At 26.1% G+C, this 22,531-nt stretch overlaps 1 protein-coding gene and 1 long non-coding RNA gene across 2 annotated transcripts in view; both read right to left on the reverse strand.

Moving 5' to 3' along the window:
* LOC101241780 (uncharacterized) overlaps positions 1–3,267 on the reverse strand; it is a 29,515-nt gene extending 26,248 nt beyond the window's left edge. Inside the window, exon 1 of the mRNA XM_065788860.1 lies at positions 3,101–3,267. Within this exon, the coding sequence (XP_065644932.1) occupies positions 3,101–3,172 (72 nt within the window). The 5' untranslated portion in view covers positions 3,173–3,267. The remainder of the gene's footprint in view (positions 1–3,100) is intronic.
* Positions 3,268–3,690: 423 nt separating this feature from the next.
* The window catches only part of LOC136075498 (uncharacterized), a 36,785-nt gene continuing 17,944 nt past the window's right edge, over positions 3,691–22,531 (reverse strand). The window contains exons 2-3 of the long non-coding RNA XR_010635984.1: positions 7,910–8,069; positions 3,691–3,835 (exon numbers count right to left, since the gene is read on the reverse strand). This is a non-coding gene — a long non-coding RNA (uncharacterized LOC136075498). The remainder of the gene's footprint in view (positions 3,836–7,909; positions 8,070–22,531) is intronic.

A 22,531-nucleotide genomic window follows, 5' to 3' on the forward strand; every position in this document is an offset into this window, starting at 1 on the left:
TTTCGCAAGTAAATATTGCAAATGAAAACGTACAGCCCAGAGATGTCCTAAAGAATTTGGTTCAACTTTGGTTGGCCAAAAGTTAACACCCATTATGGTGAAGAAACGTCTGAACTGGGCAAAAAAATTTTAAAATTTCACAGAGGATGACTGGAAAAAAGTAATGCTGAATAACAATCTTGAAAAGTTTAACTTGATTATGCTATCTTTTTAAATCTTATTTGTGTGAGTTTTAGGTATGTTTTTCAGATGACAACACTCTTCAATTCATAAGTGACAAATCTAGCTTTGTTAGGAGAAGAGTGGGTAAAATATTTCACTCAGATTGCATTGTGCCAACCGTAAAGAACCCTACATCTGTCATTTATCATGGTGTGGTTGGTAATTAATTTTCAAGGTACTGGAAGGTTATATTAAGGAAAATTATTTAATAAGCATATAGTAAAAGGGACAATGAGAGAAGATCAGTATAATGAAATTCCTAATGGTAGACTAATAACACAGTTGGCACAATTGTTCCCTAAATAAAGAAAAATGCATTTTTATGCATGATGGGACACCATGTCACAGGACTTGTCACAAGATTTTAATGCATAACGAAAACACATAACGCATTTTAAAGTAACTCAACTCAACAAATATATTTTGTATTGTTAGAAGTTATATTGCATCACTAGCATATTTTCAAGTACTGCATTGTAATTAAAGTTATTTTATTAACATGTTAAAAATCATACAAACAGTTTTTTTTCTCTCACTATAACAAAAGTTAAAATAAAATCTAAGTTCCTATTTGAAATATTATTTTTATCATTTTTTTCAAATATGAACTAAATTTTATTTTGAAAAAAATATTTTTTTTTATAAAACGTAACATAATATTTGTTTGTTTTCTTATAATTTTGCAGTTGGTTTTTGGTTATTCTATTAACTGTTATGAAATTTTTTCTTATTTATTTTGTGAACTTTTTTTAATAGTGTTTTTAAAAAATAAAGAGTTTTATCAGTTACCGATAACATATTCATGATCAGTGATGGGCATAGTTAACTAATTTTTTAGTTAACTTTTAGTTAAACTACTTTTTTTTAGTTAAATGCAATAGTTAAACTAAATTTTTTTATTTAAGTTAAACTTTTAGTTTAACTAACTATTTTCCTAGTTTAGTTGAAAAAGTTTAACTAAATTTTTATTAACTAAATTTTTTATATATCGCCAAATAAATCGTTCTATTTCTATGCACCACTCACCTGACCAAGGACTCCAAGGATTCTGTTATTACTATTTTTATGTATTTATTTATTTAGTGCATGAACTGGACTTTTCAACATCATTTCCGCTTGGTTTGCTAATATCATAAATTCAAACTGTTAATCTAATAATCTGTTATTGTTATTGATAACATGAACAGCTTACTTGTGAACATGTGCTACAAAGATGTTAAACTAAAAAGTGATAAACCTGATGAAAAATTTTTTAGGGCTAGTTGTCGATACTGTATCAATAAAACGGTTAGCGGAAACATAAATTCATCAACAAATTTTCTCGATCACATCAGAATAAAAAAGTTGAAATTTAGTTAACTATTTCTAATTAGTTTAAGTTAACTACTTTTTATAAAAAGTTTGTAACTAAAAGTTTAACTACTTTTTTTTAGTTTTAGTAAGTAGTTTAGTTAAACTATAATAAAAAAGTTTGTGCCCATCACTGTTCATGATCATAATTTATTTTCATAAATTAAACAAACGTCATTAAAAATTTATGTTATAGAATTGACAATAATCAAAATATCTTATTAATAAAATATTTACATCAAAATATATCGTGCATTTTTTAAACTATTATGACAAAAAATAATTTATATATTTAAAAGGAATTTATATATTTAATTCCTAAAGATAAAACTTAAAACACATTATTTTCTTTAACTAATTTTTAACAACAACAAAAAAATTATTAAACAAATTGTCTAAACTAAAAATTATTTAACAAAAAATCTATTAGTTAACAGTTGCGGTTAAATGCTTTTACTTTTGACTTTATTTCTCCTGAATAAACGTCACATAAACAATATCAAAAGATGATTTAAATATTCTAAAAGATAAAAGTTTTTGCGTAACGCAAAACTGCTAAACGCGTAGGCAAATCACCTTTTCGCAGGCAAAATGCGAGCTGCATAATGCTTATTAACAAGGCCTGATGTCACAAGGCTAAAAACCATTACAAAGTCTTTGAACTAAAAAAACTTTGATGTCTTGGATTGGCCCAGAAATTCTTCAGATTTAAATCCAATTGAGGACATATGGGAGAATAACAATGATGCAGAAGTTGATTGAAAAACTAATATATGTGTGGAACCACAGTGAAGACGATGCAAACAACGGTTAAAAAATGTATTTTGAGTATGCCACGACACATACAATGCGTAATTGCAGCAAAAGGACATAATACAAAATATTAGCTATTTAACGCTTTCATGATTTTTTAAAATTATTTTCCATTATTATCTGTTAAACATATCTATTTGTTTTTGAAAAAACATTGATTTTTATTTATCCATAGTAAGATGTCCTTAAACGATAAAAAATTGTCCACAAAAATCTTATTTACAACATAATTTTGTTTTTTTCTTGTTAAGTCTAATAATATGGCAAGCTATTCTGTAACTAGTCTGGTGGTTTTTAGAGCTACAAATATTTGCACTATTTTTTTTCTGTTTTAACAAGGGTTTTGAAAAACAATACCATAGATAAATTCAAATAATTTTGATAAATGATTATGTTTTTGTAATAGTTCTTCATTCTACTGTGGCTTTGCCTTATACTTATTCTGATTTGTTTCTTTAAAAGTATAGAAATAGCATTTTATGTTTTTTTTATTTCTTTCTTATTTGATTAGAATAATCATGTCTTGTTTAAACATTTTAACTACAAATTTTATTTGCTAATTGGATTTTGACAATAGGATATAACAATAAGTAAAAACACACACAACTAATGTCATTTTTTAATCATAATAAAAACTTAACTCAATGCTAAAACGAATTTAAAGTTTTTAAAAACTTATTCAAAATAATGAAAAAAATAATTAAAATCTACTTACTAATTTCAAATCATGTACTTCTCCTTTATCCAAGTATCCTTTCCAAATGTACTCCACAATACAGTAGAGCATAACAATTGCCGTGGCAATAATGGATATAATTAGTTCAAATGGTCGTTCACAAAACACACCAAACACAACATAGTACAGTATAAACACTAAAATATATACATATATATACATATACATTTATATACATATGCATATATAAATATATGTCAAGAATAAAAAACATCGTGTTATTTTAAAAAATAATTACTTGTTTTATGCTATTACGATGTTCAAGAAATATATATATATATAATTATTTTTAAAAATAACACAATGTTTTTTATTCTTGACATGTTTCGTAAAATTTATTTACATTTTCAAAAGATTATTTTAAAAACAATCTTTTGAAAATGTTAATAAATTTTACGAAACATGTCAAGAATAAAAAATATCGTGTTATTTTTAAAAATAATTACTTATTTTATGCTACTACGACGTTCAAGAAATATATATATATATATATATATATATATATATATATATATATACACATATATATATATATAAATATATATAAAGAACAATAGGTTATATCTAAGTCAACTTCTCCTTTATCCAAGTATCCTTTCCAAATGTACTCCACAATACAGTAGAGCATAACAATTGCCGTGGCAATAATGGATATAATTAGTTCAAATGGTCGTTCACAAAACACACCAAACACAACATAGTACAGTATAAACACTAAAATATATACATATATATACATATACATATATATACATATGCATATATAAATATATGTCAAGAATAAAAAACATCGTGTTATTTTAAAAAATAATTACTTGTTTTATGCTATTACGATGTTCAAGAAATATATATATATATAATTATTTTTAAAAATAACACAATGTTTTTTATTCTTGACATGTTTCGTAAAATTTATTTACATTTTCAAAAGATTATTTTAAAAACAATCTTTTGAAAATGTTAATAAATTTTACGAAACATGTCAAGAATAAAAAATATCGTGTTATTTTTAAAAATAATTACTTATTTTATGCTACTACGACGTTCAAGAAATATATATATATATATATATATATATATATATATATATATACACACATATATATATATATAAATATATATAAAGAACAATAGGTTATATCTAAGTCAACTTTTTAATTAAAATACTCAACAAAAATAGTTATGAAAAAAGCTCAATAGTATTGTTTATCAAATTTAAAGAAAATCAATCCAATTTATTGCCTTTTTTATAGTTTTTCTACTGTGGACTATTCACAAAATATAGAAAAATATTCAAGAAAGCTGCAGAACTGTTTTAAATACAACCAAAACTTAACAACATAACATTTAAAAGCAATTCTAAACTATTAAACAACAGCCAACCTCAAATTTAATGTGCAACTAAATGTGTAAGATTTAATAGAGTGCAACTAAATTAAAATATATATGTAGAAGAAACAAAATAGCAAATAAAAACCAAATGTCATCAATGCCAAAAGAGTTTAATTGGGAAATGTCATCAGCCTGCAATAATTTTTCATTAAAAGAAAAATTAAAAAAAGGTTGGACATAAGTAAAAACTAAAATCAAAGTTTAAAATTTGATAAAAAATTTTTCCACGAAACTTTGAAAAAGTAAAACTATCACTCCCTGATTAAAATGAGTATCAATTTAGGTAACAGACAAGACGTGAAAACAAAATTTGGAATTTTTAAATTTTTTGGACTGCGCTAGTGCTGTCAAAACAATTTAACTTTTTCTAATGTAATTTAATTTATTGTTATTATTATATATTGATGATGCTGGTATGCAGCAAAATAGTAGTATGCAGTGATGCTGTTTTCTGCATATACTTTCAAGGAAGTGCTCGATGAACTTCCTTGAAAGTATATGCAGAAAACAGCATATATTTTCAAGGAAGTTGAAAAAAAATCAGAGCTATTATATATATATATATATATATATATATATATATATATATATATATATATATATATATATATATATATATATATATATACACATAGATTAGTGATTCCTGATAATTTATGTAGTACCTAATATTAAATATAGTTTCTGAATTTTAATATAGTATTTGATATTTTGTGTAGTTTCTTGTATTTTATATAGCTGATATGATCTCACTTAAATTTTTATTGTATATTATCAAACTACTTTTTCATTAGATTCACCCTTTCATTGCACTTCCTTATAGCTGACTAGTTTTCATTTGATGATTTTCTTTGTGATGATCCTTGTGCTGATGTCTTTCATCTCTTGCTACTAATCTAGACTCCAATGTAATTTGCTGTATCAGGCAAACATAGAAATATTTCTTAAACAGGTATAACTCCAGCCTTATTCTATCCATAGTTTCCCACTTCCTATGAAGCAGCTACTTCCTATTAAGCAGTTATTTTTAATCATAATCATTTTAATCATATTTTTCAACAAAACAACTTTCTTTAGAATAAACATCTTTTTATCGTTGCAAAGAACTCAATACAAAAAGTTATTGTTAGCAGCTTATCCATTATACTTCAGGTTTCAGAAATTTTTGGAAAATCTTCAATAGACCTTTAAGAAATTAATTTCTTAATCTTCAACAAAAAGCAAGTCATTCCTGTACCTTACATTCCATAGAACTTTTGAAAAATCTTTGTGCAAAAAAATAGCAGTGGCTGGTAATTGCTAAATTTGTTTCAAGAATACTTTTCCATTGTTCCGTGTAAGCCAAATTTCTTTAGTCTTCTACAGTGAAGTACTAGTCATAACAATATTAAGCAGATAATGTAATTAAATAAAAGCAGATCTGATTTTTTTAGTGTTCTTTTTATTAGATAATCTTTTTTATTTCTCTATTCTTTACTTGATTAGATTTGTAGGGGAACCATATTCCTAGTATAACTGTGCTGCTCTTTACATTCATTTGATTGATTTGAAATTTATAATTTTGATACTCAAAATTTTGAAATTTTTATTTTTTATTGTGATTTATGAATAGTTAATAATTGGACTTGTAAACAGTCCTTTTAAGTTATAAACAAGGATTCTTTTCCTTTCAGCAATGCTTAATTTTCTTCATTTACCCATTTTTTATTAACAAACAAAATTTCAATTGCTAAAAAATATTTCTAATAAAATTTCACTCTAAAAAATTATTTTTTTAACAATGAAATTTTACAAATAATTTTTTATTTAAATTTAACAGCAATCAAAATAATACTAAAATAAAAAAGTATTTTTTAAAACTTAATAACAATTGAATAAAAAAGATTGAAACATAAGTAATAAGACTATTGAAACTGTAACAAGATTATTTGAAATAATATAGTAGGTGCCTTTTGTTGAATAAAAAAAGCAGTAATGGTCTAAACTGATACTAATATATTAGAATCATAAATTAAAATTTTAACAACCGTTAAATTAAAACATCAACAATCATTAGATTAAAACATCAATAATCATTAAATTAAAGCATCAATAAACTTTAGTTCAAAATTTTGAACTAAAATTTGGAAAAAAAGAATACAAAAAGCAAAATAGAACTAGAAATGTAATTTGGCATAACCTCCAAAAAATGTTTTCACTAACATGGGAAAAGCGTTTTTTTAAATTGGTCGATAAACACTTATAGATTAAATAAAATTTTTAATCTAAATACATTTAAAGTTAGCTACAGTTACACAAAAAAAATTGGAAAGAATTATAAAAGGTCACAATAATGCTTTGCTAAATAAAAAAGAAATCCTAAATGAAAAAACAACAGAAAATTGTAATTGTAAACAAAAAACCAATTGCCCAATAATTGGAAAAAGTTTATCAAAAAATGTGGTATATAAATGCGTTGTTTCCTCTAAGAATGTACCTGATAAACAATATATTGGTTTAACAGAGGGTGAATGGAAAAAACGTTTTGCCAACCATAAACAAACCTTGAAAAATAAAAAGTATTCAAAAGACAACATGCTTTCAAAACACATGTGGGAATTGAAAGATAAAAATATTGATGATTTTATATTGAATTAGTTCATCCTTCAAACAGCACAAAAGCACAAAACCTGCATATAATATTACCAAAAAATGCATACTATGCCTTCAAGAAAAATTTGAAATAATTACACATGCAAACAAAGAATGTTTATTAAACAAAAAATTGGAATTGATTTCTAAACACAAGCATGAAAATAAATTTCTTCTAAAAAACTATAAAAATAAGTGAGCTCAAAGAATAATTATATTAGGTCCCGCCTTTAAAAAAATATTTGAAAAAAAAAAAAGCAAAAAAAGCAAAAGTAAACAATTCGTAAGAATTCTTTATAAAATAGTGTCAGCATATTCCATAAATGTGTAAAAATTAACAGTAGCTAAGACATTTACAATTAATTTTACCTGTAATTTAATTTTTGGTATAAATTGAAGTTTTATTAATTTGAACATTCATTTCTGATGAGTCTTAATTGATAAAACACAGTGTATATATATATATATATATATATATATATATATATATATATATATATATATATATATATATATATATATATATATATATATATATATATATATATATATATATATATATATATATATAGGTAATTATACAGCTGGATTAATTGGTAATGTTTAATTTACCTTAATAATAATTTCAAATTTTTAAATTACTAATTTTATTTAATTTTGTAATATTTTTAAATATCCAAAATAATAATATGCATTAAAACTAAATTCTAAAGTAATAGTAAAATAAAAGATTGTAAAAAGTTGTAAAAAAAGATTGTGGCTTACATAAGTTTATGAACAGTAAAAGAGCAAAAGTGAAGTCTGGACTGGATTTGGGTGAATCATTTATTCGCACCACAGTTATTATGCCAGCTCCTACTATGCTTACAAAAGCTAGCAAGATAAATGTCACTTCAATAGGCTCCAAATCATTGAGTAGTCGAAACTTAAATTATGAAATTATTAAAATAAATACTTATTTTAGTAAAAACAATTTTAACGTAACAACTAAAAAAAAATTAAAAATATAAAAATTTCTTATTATTTGTAATTTGCAAATTCTTTAAACCTAGTACTTTTTATTGTAAATTTTCTTAAGCTTTTATTTTTATAACAAAAAAACTCTATGATTAAATAATAAAAATAGAAGATTTCACAAAGTATTAATAACAGACAAAAAATATATAATAAACCAATAAAATGGATTACAAAATGATTCAGTAAACAGCTAATTAATGTAACAAAAATAAAAAGTATAACCTTTCAACTTAAATTACAAATGCAAGTTTAAGTATATCTGTTTCTTTCTTTCTGACAACCTTTCCAAATTTACTAGAACTTCTTTTAAAAAGTTTTTAGGACTTTGTCAAGTGTAGAGATATATAAATTGTAACAGAGAAGTGTTTGTTAAAAATCCTCACCACATCCCTGATAGTACCGTGCTCAACTTGTTTTTCTGCACAGTGGCCTTGTTTGTCAAGATAGCTGTTTTGGACTTATAGAGTTGAGAGAGGGATGTAACCACAACTATAGTAGCCTCCTTAACTGTAGTGCTTTCCCGGAATTGGGGAGGTGAATTAACATAAGAATTAACAACAACTTCTACACAAAGAAGAACATCAACAACAACTTGTTTCAAATTCAATTTAGACCAACTTTTAGTATCTATTCTTGTTATCAAAGATTTACAAATAAAATTCTTTTAGATAGGACTTTGAAAAGAGTTGAAAAAAACAAAATTGAGAAACAAAATTTGTTTACAACAGGACATGTTTACAACAGGACTGTACAATACATAAAACAGGGATGTTTTATGTATTGTACAGTCTATTTGTGTTTACAACAGGAAACTATTTCATATTTAGTAGTCTAATGAACTTTTTAATTTATAAAGAAAAAAAAGAAAGGATTATTATCTGTCGAATTTAATTAAAAAAGCAATTAAAGTTTGCTAATTTACAACCAAGAGTATTATCTGTAAAATACTATGATTTAGTAACATTTTTTGTTTTTTATCATTTACAACCTTCGGAATTAGAAAAAATGAGGTCGGCAATAAATTGCTGACCTCAAACTGTTAGAGGTCGGCATAAGGTTAGCAAAAAAAATTTGATACAAAGGGATTACCATAAAACATAGAAACGAGGTTGACAAAAACACCTTTTTGCCGTCCTCAAACACTTTAGGGTCGGCATTGCCAAATGCCGACCCTTATTCTGAGGGTTGCATTTATAAACATTTTTAAAGTGATTTTCTCTTTTAAAAAAAGATTAAAAAAAAAAAAGGTTAAAAGAGTAAATTCTTATACTATTTTTGTGAAGTTTGGTATTGAATAAATAAAAAATATATTATATATTTTTTAAACATGTAATACTTTCAAAAATTTGTATGCCACACATATTGTGAACATAATACATTTGATTTAAACAAAGCTTGTTATGAATTTTTTAAAAATGGACAGAGAAAAATTTATATCTCATAACAATGATACTTTTGATAATCACATTAAATGGACTAACTATGAAACTTACATAAGAAAAGATGACACATTGGCTTATTGTTATGAGCTCAGTTGGTAATGGGTGGAACTAATGGTCAGATAAAACCACCTGTGTCTGATGCAGTTCTTTATTTTTAAATCTAATTATTTACAGCTGATGCTGTTAAGGTAAAAAAAACTTTGCAAAACAAATGAATGTTCTTGTCATAAAGGAAGTTTGAGATGCTCAAATTTTTCCAAATGTGCAAAGTGCAAAAATACGAAAGAGAATTCAGATGAAAACACTGACTTGGAGATAAGTAACATTGAAAGCTAAAATGAAAATTACAACAATGACACTCTTGGGTGCTTTATAGGGACACTTATTTTCCAGAAAATTTGTTGATTTACCCCAAGCTTATTAAGAAAAATTAGCAAGCTTATTATTTAAAAACAAAAAAAAAATTAGTGTTCTGACCTCAAAACGATCTGCAAGTGCTGAGACAATTTGTATTCATATTAAAGAAAATGTTTAAAAAAAATGTTTTACCATTATACTTCCGGTTGAGAGGTTAATATTAACTCCATAAATTTGCATAGTTTTTTCAGTTTTAAAAATACCTGGTTTAATAAAATGCACCTACTGCAGATTTTTTTAAACAAATTACACAATCACACAATTAAGATTGGGTTTTCCACTTTTATAAAAAAATATTTGCGCCACATTAAACATTTTTGTTCAGTTTAGACGAAAACTTTTGACAAAACAAAAATTGTAATTAAACAAAGATTACCTCTTTACTACTTTATTTTATTTCGTTTTCATTTACCGTGAAATCAAATGTATTTTCACTATTTCTTACCAAATAAAAAAAAATTAAGTATTTTCAGTTTTAAGCTTTCTTTATTTTTTTAGGTTGTTTTAAACAAATATCAGTATAATTTTTGAATATATCTTATACTTATAGCACTAGTTTAATGTAAGTGCCAAAATATAAACCATATTAATAAATATAAGTTGAACTTTTAAAGCATTTACTTGTTAATCATGTTATTTTTATTTGATTATAAAAGTTTGATTCATTTTATAAAAGGTTAAATATAAAGGCATTCTTCTACATAAAAATTGATTGCAAAAAGGAAAACCCAAACTTTTATAACTCAAGTTTAAGTTATTTAAAAGAACTTTTTTGTATTGAACTCATTTATTAACTAAAATAGCGCATTAATCAGACCAGTAATTTAAAAAAATCAAAGACCCAAACTCACCTTCAAGAAAAAAAAAATGCATTAAAAATTATGAAGTTTTTTGCTAATATCTTGATAAATAATATATTTTGAAAAGTTTAATTAATATGAAAATTTTTAAAGGGATCCCAAACCTCCAAGACATGTTGTGCTCATATTAATAAGAATGATAAAAAAAACGTAATGAAACTCCATTTTTACAAATTGTTCAGGAGAATGAAAAAACAGATTAACTTTAAATGTAGGGAATAATTATCATTCAGTCAAATCTTTATTTGAATGGTAAGAGAATATTACTAATTATAAGATGTTCTAATATAAATTATTTTTGCATCAACTGTGGGAGCATCTTATTATTAGTAATATTACGTTCAAATCTAAAAATCAACCTAATGTGGAGTTACATTGTTTTTGCACCAAGGTCTTCAATTTATATAAAAAGCTCTTGTTTACATTTTTATTTCAACTAATTTATTTATAATTAAAACACTTATTTATAAATATTTATAATTTAAATAAAACACATGTTTTAATTTTTCTTTTTAAATCATGTTGTTCAAAATTTAAATAAAGTTTATTTAAATTTAAACCTCAAACATTGTCAGAACGGCAGTTAGGTCAGCATTGCCAAATGTTGACCCTAATTCCGAGGGCTGGGTAGGTTCACAAATCTAATATTTTTTCCTATCAATGCACTAGCTTCATCTGTAGTGACACCACATTTATTTCTAGTAATTCAAATTTCACCAATATTTTAATTTCAAAGAGAGAATATTTTCTCCTTTATTTGTGCCCTTCATATAATTAATATCAAATAGTTTTTCAACTACTTATCAAATAGTTTTTTAACTACTTACCTTTAGCTATATCTGCAATAAAAATAGCTAGCTGACCATTATAATCTTTATCTGTCAATTCAACAAGTGCCAGATGTTTCACATTTATTTAATTTTTCATAATTTTTTCTTTCAATGATGACTTTGACATTTTTTGATAACTCTTTAACTTTTTCTTGCAATAGAAAAAGAAAATTTTTTCAGAACATATCTTGTAACTAAATAGATTTGAACAGTATTTTTTTACTAAAGTCGAAAAAAGTTTACCAGTTTCATAATAACTTCTACAACAAAAGAATTTATTTTGATAGTGAACTAAGTCAGGGATGCAAAGTCCCGAAAAAGACGGATTTGAAAGTTACAAAAAGATTATTTCTTTCCTCGTTTTTGGTATCCTTTTAGGTTAGAGGAACAACCAATTTTTGAACATGGACTCCTAATTAAGGTATAATGGCGGCAATAACTCCAGGACTCTGGATTTAAAAACAATAAATAATAATATGAAAAAATAGAGATATATAGTAGGGATGTACCAAAGCCAAGAATTTGTTAAAGCCACTTTGGCGAAACCGAAGCTTTTATATTTATATAGCTAAATTTGCTATCTGTATCTTGCGAATCTATTTAACTAACTATATTACTAATTTTTAACAATCAATACTCCTACCCAGATGTCCATTAAACGTTTTTTGAATGTTCTGAACACCTTATAAATTTTCAAAAAATTTTTTAGACCAAATGCTGGCTTAATAAATATATAGTATAAATTGTAATATTACAATTGCACTTATTTTAATGCAAAAGATCATTATCACTTTTTGAATTATAAATCATGATTATTATATTATACCCTTGCAAGGTTAAAGAGTTTTTATAAATTTTTAAAAAAAATACAAAATTATAATTGTAAATAGGAAATAATACAGGAAGCAGTTGCATAATGACTTCAATTTTTTATGTATGTAGTTAGAAGTTACTAGTAACTAATTTACTCCAAAAATTAATTACTAAATAACTCATTACTTATTAGGTTAATAATACAAGGTATAAAGTAAAGTCTACAATTTGCAGTTCTTATAACTTATATTTATATATTGGCCTTTATAGTTTGAAATTAGATTTGGAACTTTAAATTATATACAAAACTCTTTGCCAATTAATAATAGTGTTTAGTAATTACTACTTAGTGAATGAATAAATGCATGGATTATGGAACTTGATTCAATTCATTGCATTATGTTAATCAGACCTAATAAACTATAAAACTAATAAACTGAAAATTAAAAACTATAAAATTATAAACTTATAACTTCAACTCTAAAGTATAGTAAAATCACTCGAGTGAATTTTTAATATTAATACAGGATATTAGTAAATAAATAAGAATTATTCAATGAATAATTAAATAATTGTCAAGTGAATTTAAAGCTGAATAAAGCTAAAGAAAATAATATTCTTTTCAAGACTAAAGCGTTAAATTTAATAAATATACCAGTTGCTTAAACTTGCTGTTTCTAATTGTTGTGGGAAATTTGTTCAACAGTTGCACAACAAATTTGTTCTACAGTGGAAACTAATGTAACTGATGCAACTTAACGCTATTTGTATAAAAGTTTTATGCTTTAAAGCAATTGTTGTAGAAATAGAAACTAATTAGTTCCTGCAAAAGTTGCTGTACAGCAAAATTGCGCAACTATATTTGCTTTTCATCACTAATTGCTGCCCAACTCTTAAGTATGCCAGTGTTTTGTTTAATTGTAAGATCAGTCTATACCAGCTAGATAAAAACTAGGTTGCGTTTAAAATGCAAATAAAATTGAACTGTTTTGGCCACTTATTTTACATCTTATGCCAGTAATGCTTCACCTAGCAGTTACAACTACACCAGCAGCAACTACATCTTGCTTACCAATCAAAGTTCTTTTAAACTCATTTGAGCATTTTTACAAACATTTTATGCAGAATGTTACAAGTAGTTTCTTAATACATTAAAAATTCACAAGAAGTAGACTTTAAATGACTACATAAAGAAAAACTTTTGAAAAGACCATTGCCAAGACCAATTTTTTGTATATAGACAAATCAGGAATCAAGTTGAATCAGGAAAAATTAAGCTAAAAAGAGTAAATAAAAACAAGCTGCTGAAGATAATAACAAAAATAGCCAGGGCTCGAATTAAGCATATCGCGATTGCTGTTCACACTTTCGCGATTATTTTTATTTTCTATTTTTTTTTTTCAATTTGTTTTTTTTTTAGTTTTTTTTTTACTTTCTAATGAAGTATTTTTTTACAAACTTTTACTTTTAAAAGAAATGGTTTTGTCTAATTTTTTACTAGGGGTCATAAAATACATCACGTTAAAATTATCTTTTGAATAGAACTATGATCGCTCACTCTCTTGCGCGGAGATTTTCATTCAACATAAACCACTTTTGAATTTAAATTACTTTAAATCTCTGCGTAGAAGCCAATAATATTTTTAAGTTATATTTAGTTTGATTTACTTAAACTAAATCAAAACAACCAGTTAAATTACTACAGCTAAGTTACTTAATTAATTTACCTAATATACTCAAAGACTCGCAAAAGTTAGCTATACAAATGTTTCTATTTATATCTTATATGTTGTAACACATAAAAAGCTTTTACTTGATAATTATTTGAACAAGTAATCTCCAATAGAATATGAAAAATTCTTTGATGCAAATGAAAATGATATTCAAATGCTACAAAACAAAGTTATGAGAACAATCTTAAGATGTGACTGGTTCACACATAGTAATGATATGATGACTGGATTGAACTGAAGATCTGCAAAAGAAAGAATTCAAATGAAAGTATTTACATTTACACAAGGTATACACAATACTATTCAACTTCATGTTTTTTTTATAAATATTGCGATACCATTTTTTAGTATTTTCATTTTATTTAAAGCCATATCAAGAATAAACATTTTCTATAAATACAAAAATTGTTTTAAGGATTATTTTTCAAAAAGAAATCTATTTGAACAAAAGAATTTTAGTCTCCGAAAATTCTCTTATCTATATAATAATGCTGAACTTAATAGTAGTATTAGTAGTAGTGCCCTTTCTAGTGTGTTTATTGTAAATAGCGATTTCATACCTTCGCGATTATTTTTTTCTTTTAAAAAATAGTTTTGCAATTTTTTTTTTATTGGTTGTTTTTATTCTTTCTAATTTAACATTTTTTTTGGCAATTCTTAAAAGTAATATTTTTGTCTAAGTTCTTTTTAGGGTTCATAAGGTACGTCACGCTAAATTTATCTTTTGAATAGAAGCATGATCATTTTCTCTTTCCCACGGAGATTATTATTCAATGTAAAGCACTTTTGAATCTAAATAACTTTAAATCTCTGCGTGGAAGCCAATAATATTTTTAAAAAGTCATTAAAGCAAAAAGTTTAAAAGGGAAAAGATGTTAAAGTGAATTTTTTCTTCATTCTTTTAACACAACAGTTTTTATCTTTGTTTTTAAAATGGTGCACCAAATTAACTTATTATTAATAATTTAAATTATTGTTTTATCAACAATTTTATATTATTAATTTCACTACTTTAAGTATATCAAAATATTTATTTAAATTTTTTTCTAATAGTTAACAAAATGGTAATAGAAACCAGTAACTTTATTGCTTCACTTTAATGACCCTGAACATTTTCAATTTATATTTACTTTGATTTACTGAACGGACAAAGTACTTCACAGTAAATTTACTTATAAACTAAATCAAAACAACCTGCTAAGTTACTACAGTAACTTACTGTTACTTAGAAATTAACTTATCAATTATATTAATTTACTTAATATACTCAAAGACTCGCAAAAGTTAGCCATACAAATGTTTCTATTTATATCGTATATGTTGTTAATACATAATATAAGCTTCAAACTAAAAATTATTTTAACAAGAAATGTCGAATACAATATGTTAATATTTTATTTAAAGCGATATCAAATATAAACATTTTCTATAAATAGACAAGTTGTTTTTAGGAACTTTTTTAAAAACAAATTCATTTGAACAAAAGATTTCTTCAAAAAAAAAGTCTTCTAAAATTCTCTCATTCAAATATTTCTGTGATTAAAAATTGAAGTTAAAAAATAAGGAAAAATTTTAAAAATTTTAACATTTAATAATTATAAATTTAATTGCAGTGGCGTCCATCATACCCAGTGGCATAGCGAGAATCATTGCTGAAAGTTAAATGTATATCTAGCTACAGAGTAAAAATATATGAAATCATCCAAAAAAAATAATTTTCGACACCCTTACGTCTCAGAATTTGTTTATTTTTACACCACTTGCAGTCTATATCAAAAAAATAATAACTGCAAAAATTTTAGTTAAAAATACCAATGGGTTCCAGAGATATCATCACTTGAAATAATGCTGACTCAGCATTTTAGTGATTTTCTGAAGTGACTACAAAGCAACTTTGACATACAGTATCTTCATAATGGCTTGGGGAAATTTCCTAAAATTTGGTACTCTAATAGATTTTAACTTGAGAAATCCAAAAATAGCACTCTTAAGACTCGATTATCTCAAAAAATGCCTCATTTATCCAATTTTGTTCAAAATTATTGACTTGTAAATTAGTGATTTTTGGAGGTAAAATAAAGACTGTGGCCCAAAATCCCGAATAAAAAGTTTAATTGTATATCATTATTTCATCTTAGGTCTACTGAAAAAAATTAGATTCATTAATTGTCTCTCTAATACGTGATCAAAATTTGCATTTAAAAATGGTGTCTTTTTAGAAAAATTTAAATTTTGTAACAAAAGCAATTAAAATATTTTGTAAAACATTTATTTGAATAAAACATCAAATAGTGTTATTTATTGACTAGTTTAGGACATTTATAGTCATGGGCCAAGGGAGATACCCTCCCCTCCCACGGGAGGCCCCTACGCCCCGCCCCCAATCTCCCTAGATTTTTTTTTTTTTTTTTTTGTTGCATAAAATGAATAAATAATGCAAAAACATACAATTTAATTTTAATTTTGAAAAAAAAAAATTTTCATTTTTTCAAATTGGTGACTTAAAACCTCCTTTTATATAAAAAACAAACATAAGTTTTGTTTTGTTCTTTTTAAAGGTATTTACTTGTTTGTATTTTCTTAAAGAATTACTTTTAATTTTATAGTTTTTATATTATTTTGTTGGGTAATAAATAATAAAAATAATTAATATGGAGAAATGTGACATTGGAAAAAGTCTTAACATTCATTGCCACAAAACTGGATTTTCAAGAAAACAAGGTTTTGTTCAATTTAAAGATCTTCCTTGTGAAAAACAAGAAGAAATAATATGGCGAGCAAATTTAAAGGAAAAATATAGTTCATTGAGAATTATATGTTGTTATCATGAGCAATTCTATGGAAAATATTTTGAGAGAAAAATTACAAAGTGTTGCAATCCTTTTGGAACACACAAGGAAAGTAAAAAAATTGCTATAAAAGGTAATCTTACCTTATTTACAACAGAATTGATATGGAAATTAAAAGAAAACAATTTATTATTTATAAAATGTTTGATAATTTCAGTTATTTTAACCATGTAAAACTAAATTTGTTTTTTAGGTAATATAAAGATTTCCATAGACATGGCAAACTATTTGCAAAAAAATAATGTTTATGTAACCCCAGGTTGGAAATTCTGCAGTAAATGTTACAAAAAAGCAATGGAAACTGATGACGATTTAAATTCACAGGAGGAATGGGAATCCAAAAGTGAGAAAAAAATTAAGTTAGATACCACTATAGAATTGCTTGGAATTTCACCAGTCAAACTAAAAAGTCTTTAAAAACACAGCAAATTGCCTGTAGCAAAACAAAAGTTTGAGAACACTATTGACAGAGTTGCAAAAATGGTCTCATTAGCATATAATATTAAAGAAACTTTTTTAACAACAGAAATAAAAAGCCCCATTTTAAACAACAACATTAACAATGACCATGATCTAGACATTTTAATGTATGAAATAAAAAAAAAATTTCAGAGACTGACTCTTATTGCCATAAGGTGCAAATGTTAACACTCGCACCAAAATCATGGACACGTAAAAAGATATCAAGCTACTTTGAAGTGTCTGAGTATCTTGTTCGAACAGCAAGAAAAGTTAAAAATGAGAATGGAATTCTATCATTACCCGGAAAAAAAACTGGAAACCCACTTTCACCAGAAACAGTTAATTTAGTGATTAACTTTTATCAAAGTGATGAATTTTCAAGAATGATGCCAGGAAAAAAAGATTATGTAAGTATTAAGAAAAACCAACATGTTCAAAAAAGATTGTTGCTACTCAATCTTAATGAATTAAAAAAGACTACCCTAACGTCAAAGTCAGTTTGTCAAAATTTTGTACTCTTAAACCTAAATGGTGTATTACAACTAATGCGTCAGGTACCCACAATGTATGTGTTTGCATACATCACCAAAATACAAAATTTCTCATTGATGCCATTAGGTGGAATAAAAGTTATAAAGATTTCATGGCATTGATTGTTTACTCTCTTGAAAATGCAGAATGTATGTTGCATCGATGTAACCAATGCCCTGGTATTGAAGTGTTAAAAAGTTTTTTAGTGCAGGAGTTTATGGACCATGAGCATGAAAAAGATGTAGTATTTAAGCAATGGCAGAGTACCGATCGTACAACACTACTTTCACAGTCATTGCCACTAGATGAATTAAATGATTAATTATGTGACAGCATTGACAACCTTACCACTCATTCATATATTGCAAAAACACAAAGTAGATACTTAAAAAACTGTAAAGAAAATCTTAACCAAAACGAATGCTTAATTTTAGGAGATTTTGCTGAAAACTATCAATATGTTGTTCAGGATGAGGTTCAAAGTTATCACTGGAGCAAAAGTCAATGCTCACTTTATACAATTGTACTTTATTTTATAGAGAACAAACTTTTCAAACATAAATCTTTTTGTTACCTTTCAGAAGATGTTGATTATGACACAGGATTTATTTACAAGACTCAGGAAGATATAACTAGATATATCAAAGAAAATCTACCTGATGTATCAAGTGTGAAATACTTTTCCGATGGTTGTGCAGCACAATTTAAAAATTTTAAAAATTTTATCAATCTTTGTCATCACAGTAAAGACTTTGATTTAAATGCTGAATGGGTATTTTTTGCTACCCGTCATGGTAAATCCCCCTGTGATGGTATTGGTGGGACTGTTAAAAGAGTAGTATGTCAAGAAAGTCTAAAACAAATAACTACTGGGCAGATTTTAGATGTTAATTTAATGTACTCCTTTTGTAAAGCCAAGATAAATGGAATTTATTTTAAGTTTATTTTAAAAGAAGTAATTGATCAAACACGAGCACAATTAGAAAAAAGATATTTAGGTGGAAGAACAGTTCCTGGTACAAGGATGTATAATCATTTTATTCCAATTGCTCCAAACACTATAAGTTATAAAAAAATAAGTACTGATGCATGCACTGAAATATTTGATATCATTCCAAAAAGCAAACATTATGTAGATATTTCATTAAATATTAAAAAATGGATTATATTGCATGTTTTTATGATGGATTTTGGTGGGTAGGGATTGCTGAAGATGTAAGTGAGCTTGATATAAAAGTCAGATTCATGCATCCACATGGACCAGGTAAAAACTTCTTTTGGCCAATGAGAACTGATAAATGTTGGGTGCTCAATTCTGAAGTTATATGCCTAATTTCTACACCGCGAACAATATCAGGTCGTACATACAACATATCTGATTTAGATTTGAAGAATATAAACTGTTGGTTACAAAAAAAAACTAATTATGTTTAAAATAATTTTGTTTTTATTTTATTTACCTATATTACCTATATTTATTATACTTCAGCGTGGAAAATAAGAAATCAAAGGCGAGCGGTCAAACTGACCAACTAATACATAAAATTGACGGTCAGTTGTTTTTTTTGGGCGGTCAAAATGTTAATTTTTTTTTGGTTTAAATTTTTATCGTAGCAATTATTCCGCATGACGAAACTTTGTAAACAAAACAATAACTTGATACTTTAAGATGAACAAACTCGTATTCCTTTTTTATTTGTATTCTATTTTTTAAAATAATAAAAAATGCACATTTTTATGTTGTATCAAAAAAATTTAAACTGAATACTTAATTAAGTATCGTTTTATGTAATACTACTATAATAAAGGCCTAAGTAATAAATGCGTAAGTTACAAAAAACAAAGTTTTATGAAACTTAAAAATGTTTTTTTAAAGATACGTTTCATCTGATTCATTATCCAAAGTTTCATTGAAAGACGATTTTAAATCTAAAGACTCGTCTGATGACAATTCTAAATCAATTAATTTTTTTATAGTTTTTTTTTTCTTTTTTTGAATAATTTTTTCGACTTTCTTGTGTAGGCCTTCGCAACGTATCTTCGGCCCATAATTCAATGGCAGGATTCACATCAAATTCTTCACTATTTGTTTCATCAGTGCACACCCGAATTAAATTATTGAGCCGTTTTTCAGTTAATCGATTTCTTGTGTCAGTTTTAATTCTATTCATAAAGAAAAAAGACGCTTAACCTTTCCATTCGAAACAGGCAATACGAACAACAATTCAACAAGAAGTAGAACTGGACTCCAATCTTTTTTTATAGAACTCGAAAAAATTTGATACCTTACTTTACGGTACTCAGTTTTATCTGGTGCCAAATATTTGACAGTGTAATCAACTAAGTTATGCCAAGCATCTAACATATTATATACACTCCCATAACGTAACGGCATATTATAAAAGTCATACAATTTTTCGATGTTATCATCAGCAAATGAATTATTGGTGTTATTTTGAAACCAGCCACCAGTGTTTAGGATTAACATTCCATACATATGAGGAACTGTATTTTGTGTTTCCAAACGCTCTTCTATGGATTCGGCAGTTAACGCTACAATCATTGATTTCGAATTCTTAACTAAAGTTAGTGCGTTTGTAAAGTCATGAAGCTCGACATCCTGGAATGAATACTTTCCAGTGTTGTTTTTTACTTTCTTCAAGCGACTTAACTGTTTTTTAGTTTGTTCAATAAATCCAGATGATGCTATGGAATCAATTTCGTTGCTTTGAAAAGATAAAGATAACAACTTTGGTAGCGATAAAACTTCTATGAATAATGCTATATAAAGTGGTATTCGTCCATGATTCCACTGCTGATGATACCCTTTAAACTTTGCTCTTTCTGCTTGAGTAAAACTGAAATCTGCAGTCATGTTTTCGAGATGTTTCATATACACTCCATATTTGTCTAAGATTATCTCAAGTGCTTGAATTTTATGTGCAATCCATCGTGTTCCTATTTATTATTGCACAAGTATTTTATTTTATAAAAAGTTTTTATTGCTCAAAATACTGTTTTGTTTAAAGAACTTTTGTTGTATAAAAACCCAGCATCTAATAAAGTATATTATTTTTAAAGTATTTTTTATAGATAAAATTGAAAAAAGAAATCCAATATACCTGATGCTTTTTTGGGGCGAATAACTGCAATGTCAAATGAATTACCCTCTTCAAGCATGGCAACAAGCTTTCCTAACTGTCGTAACTTTTTTGGGAATTTTTTATAAATGTTATACATTTTCAAAATGATGTTATGGACATAATTAAACGCTTTTATTTGTGCAAATTTATCTTTTAACGCTAACTCAAGGTGATGTGCAACACATCAACCAAAAGTTACCCATGGAATTACTTTCTGAAGTAATACATTTACACTAGTTCTACTTCCTCTATTTACAGCTGCACCACCAGCACCAAAACCAACTAATTTAGTTTTAAAATTTTCGATACCTTCTGATTCAAGGGGTTGACTAATTTTATTGAAAACTCCTTCAGATGTTCCATATTCAAGATCAGAAATAGAAAGAAAAGAACACTCAACGCATATCTCGGTCTTTCCTATTGAAGTAGGATCGAAACAGATAATAAATATAGCTTCTTTTTCAATTACAGATACATCTGTTGATGCATCAATTAAAATACTGAAGTAATTTTGTGTTTTAAATTTAATTCTGAGAATATTTGACAAACTCAATCCAATGTAATCAATAAAAGTTCCACAAGTTATTTTATTTCTAAATGCTTGGCCAAAATCTTCACCATGATTTTCTTCCAAACGTAGTATTTTAGGGTATACGCTAAGCGGAAGCTCTTTTTTGACAATAAAATATGCTACCTCAAATTTTTTTCTTGTTAAATTTAGATCTTTCGTGGTCATGATTTTCAGGCCCGATAAAATATCAGTTTGCCGCATTTCTTTCTGCAGGTTGCTTAATTTATCATTTCGTTCGCTTACATCCATTCCTTTACTTTTCATTGCTAACTCGTAGGCTCTTTGATGTGGCAAACCATTTGGATGATCAACTGCGGCACTGTGCTGTATCCTACAACTACCTTCATTGCTTCCCTATTCTGGCGTATATCCTTTATAAATATCAATTTGTTTAGTATACTGACGACATACAGTGCATTTTAATGCTGTAACATAATTTCCATTATATAATATCTCTAGCCATTCATTTGCATTATATTTTGCAAGAGTAGTGTTTACCCATTTTTGAGCTATTGTTAGCTGTAATTTTCTACTATTGAGTTTTTTCTTCTTTTCAACAGGTGTTTTTAATTCCGATCCTGCTTGTGTTAAAAATGAAAGTGTTGTTTGTCTCTTTTTAGTTGCCTCCATTTTGAAGTGCTGATGTAAGACGATTCTCTTACAATTAAATAATATAAAAAATGTTCAAATTCGCAATTTGGGAAAAGGTTACGAGAAAA

This window comes from Hydra vulgaris, chromosome 01, assembly GCF_038396675.1.
Source record: "Hydra vulgaris chromosome 01, alternate assembly HydraT2T_AEP".
Lineage (NCBI taxonomy): Eukaryota > Metazoa > Cnidaria > Hydrozoa > Anthoathecata > Hydridae > Hydra > Hydra vulgaris.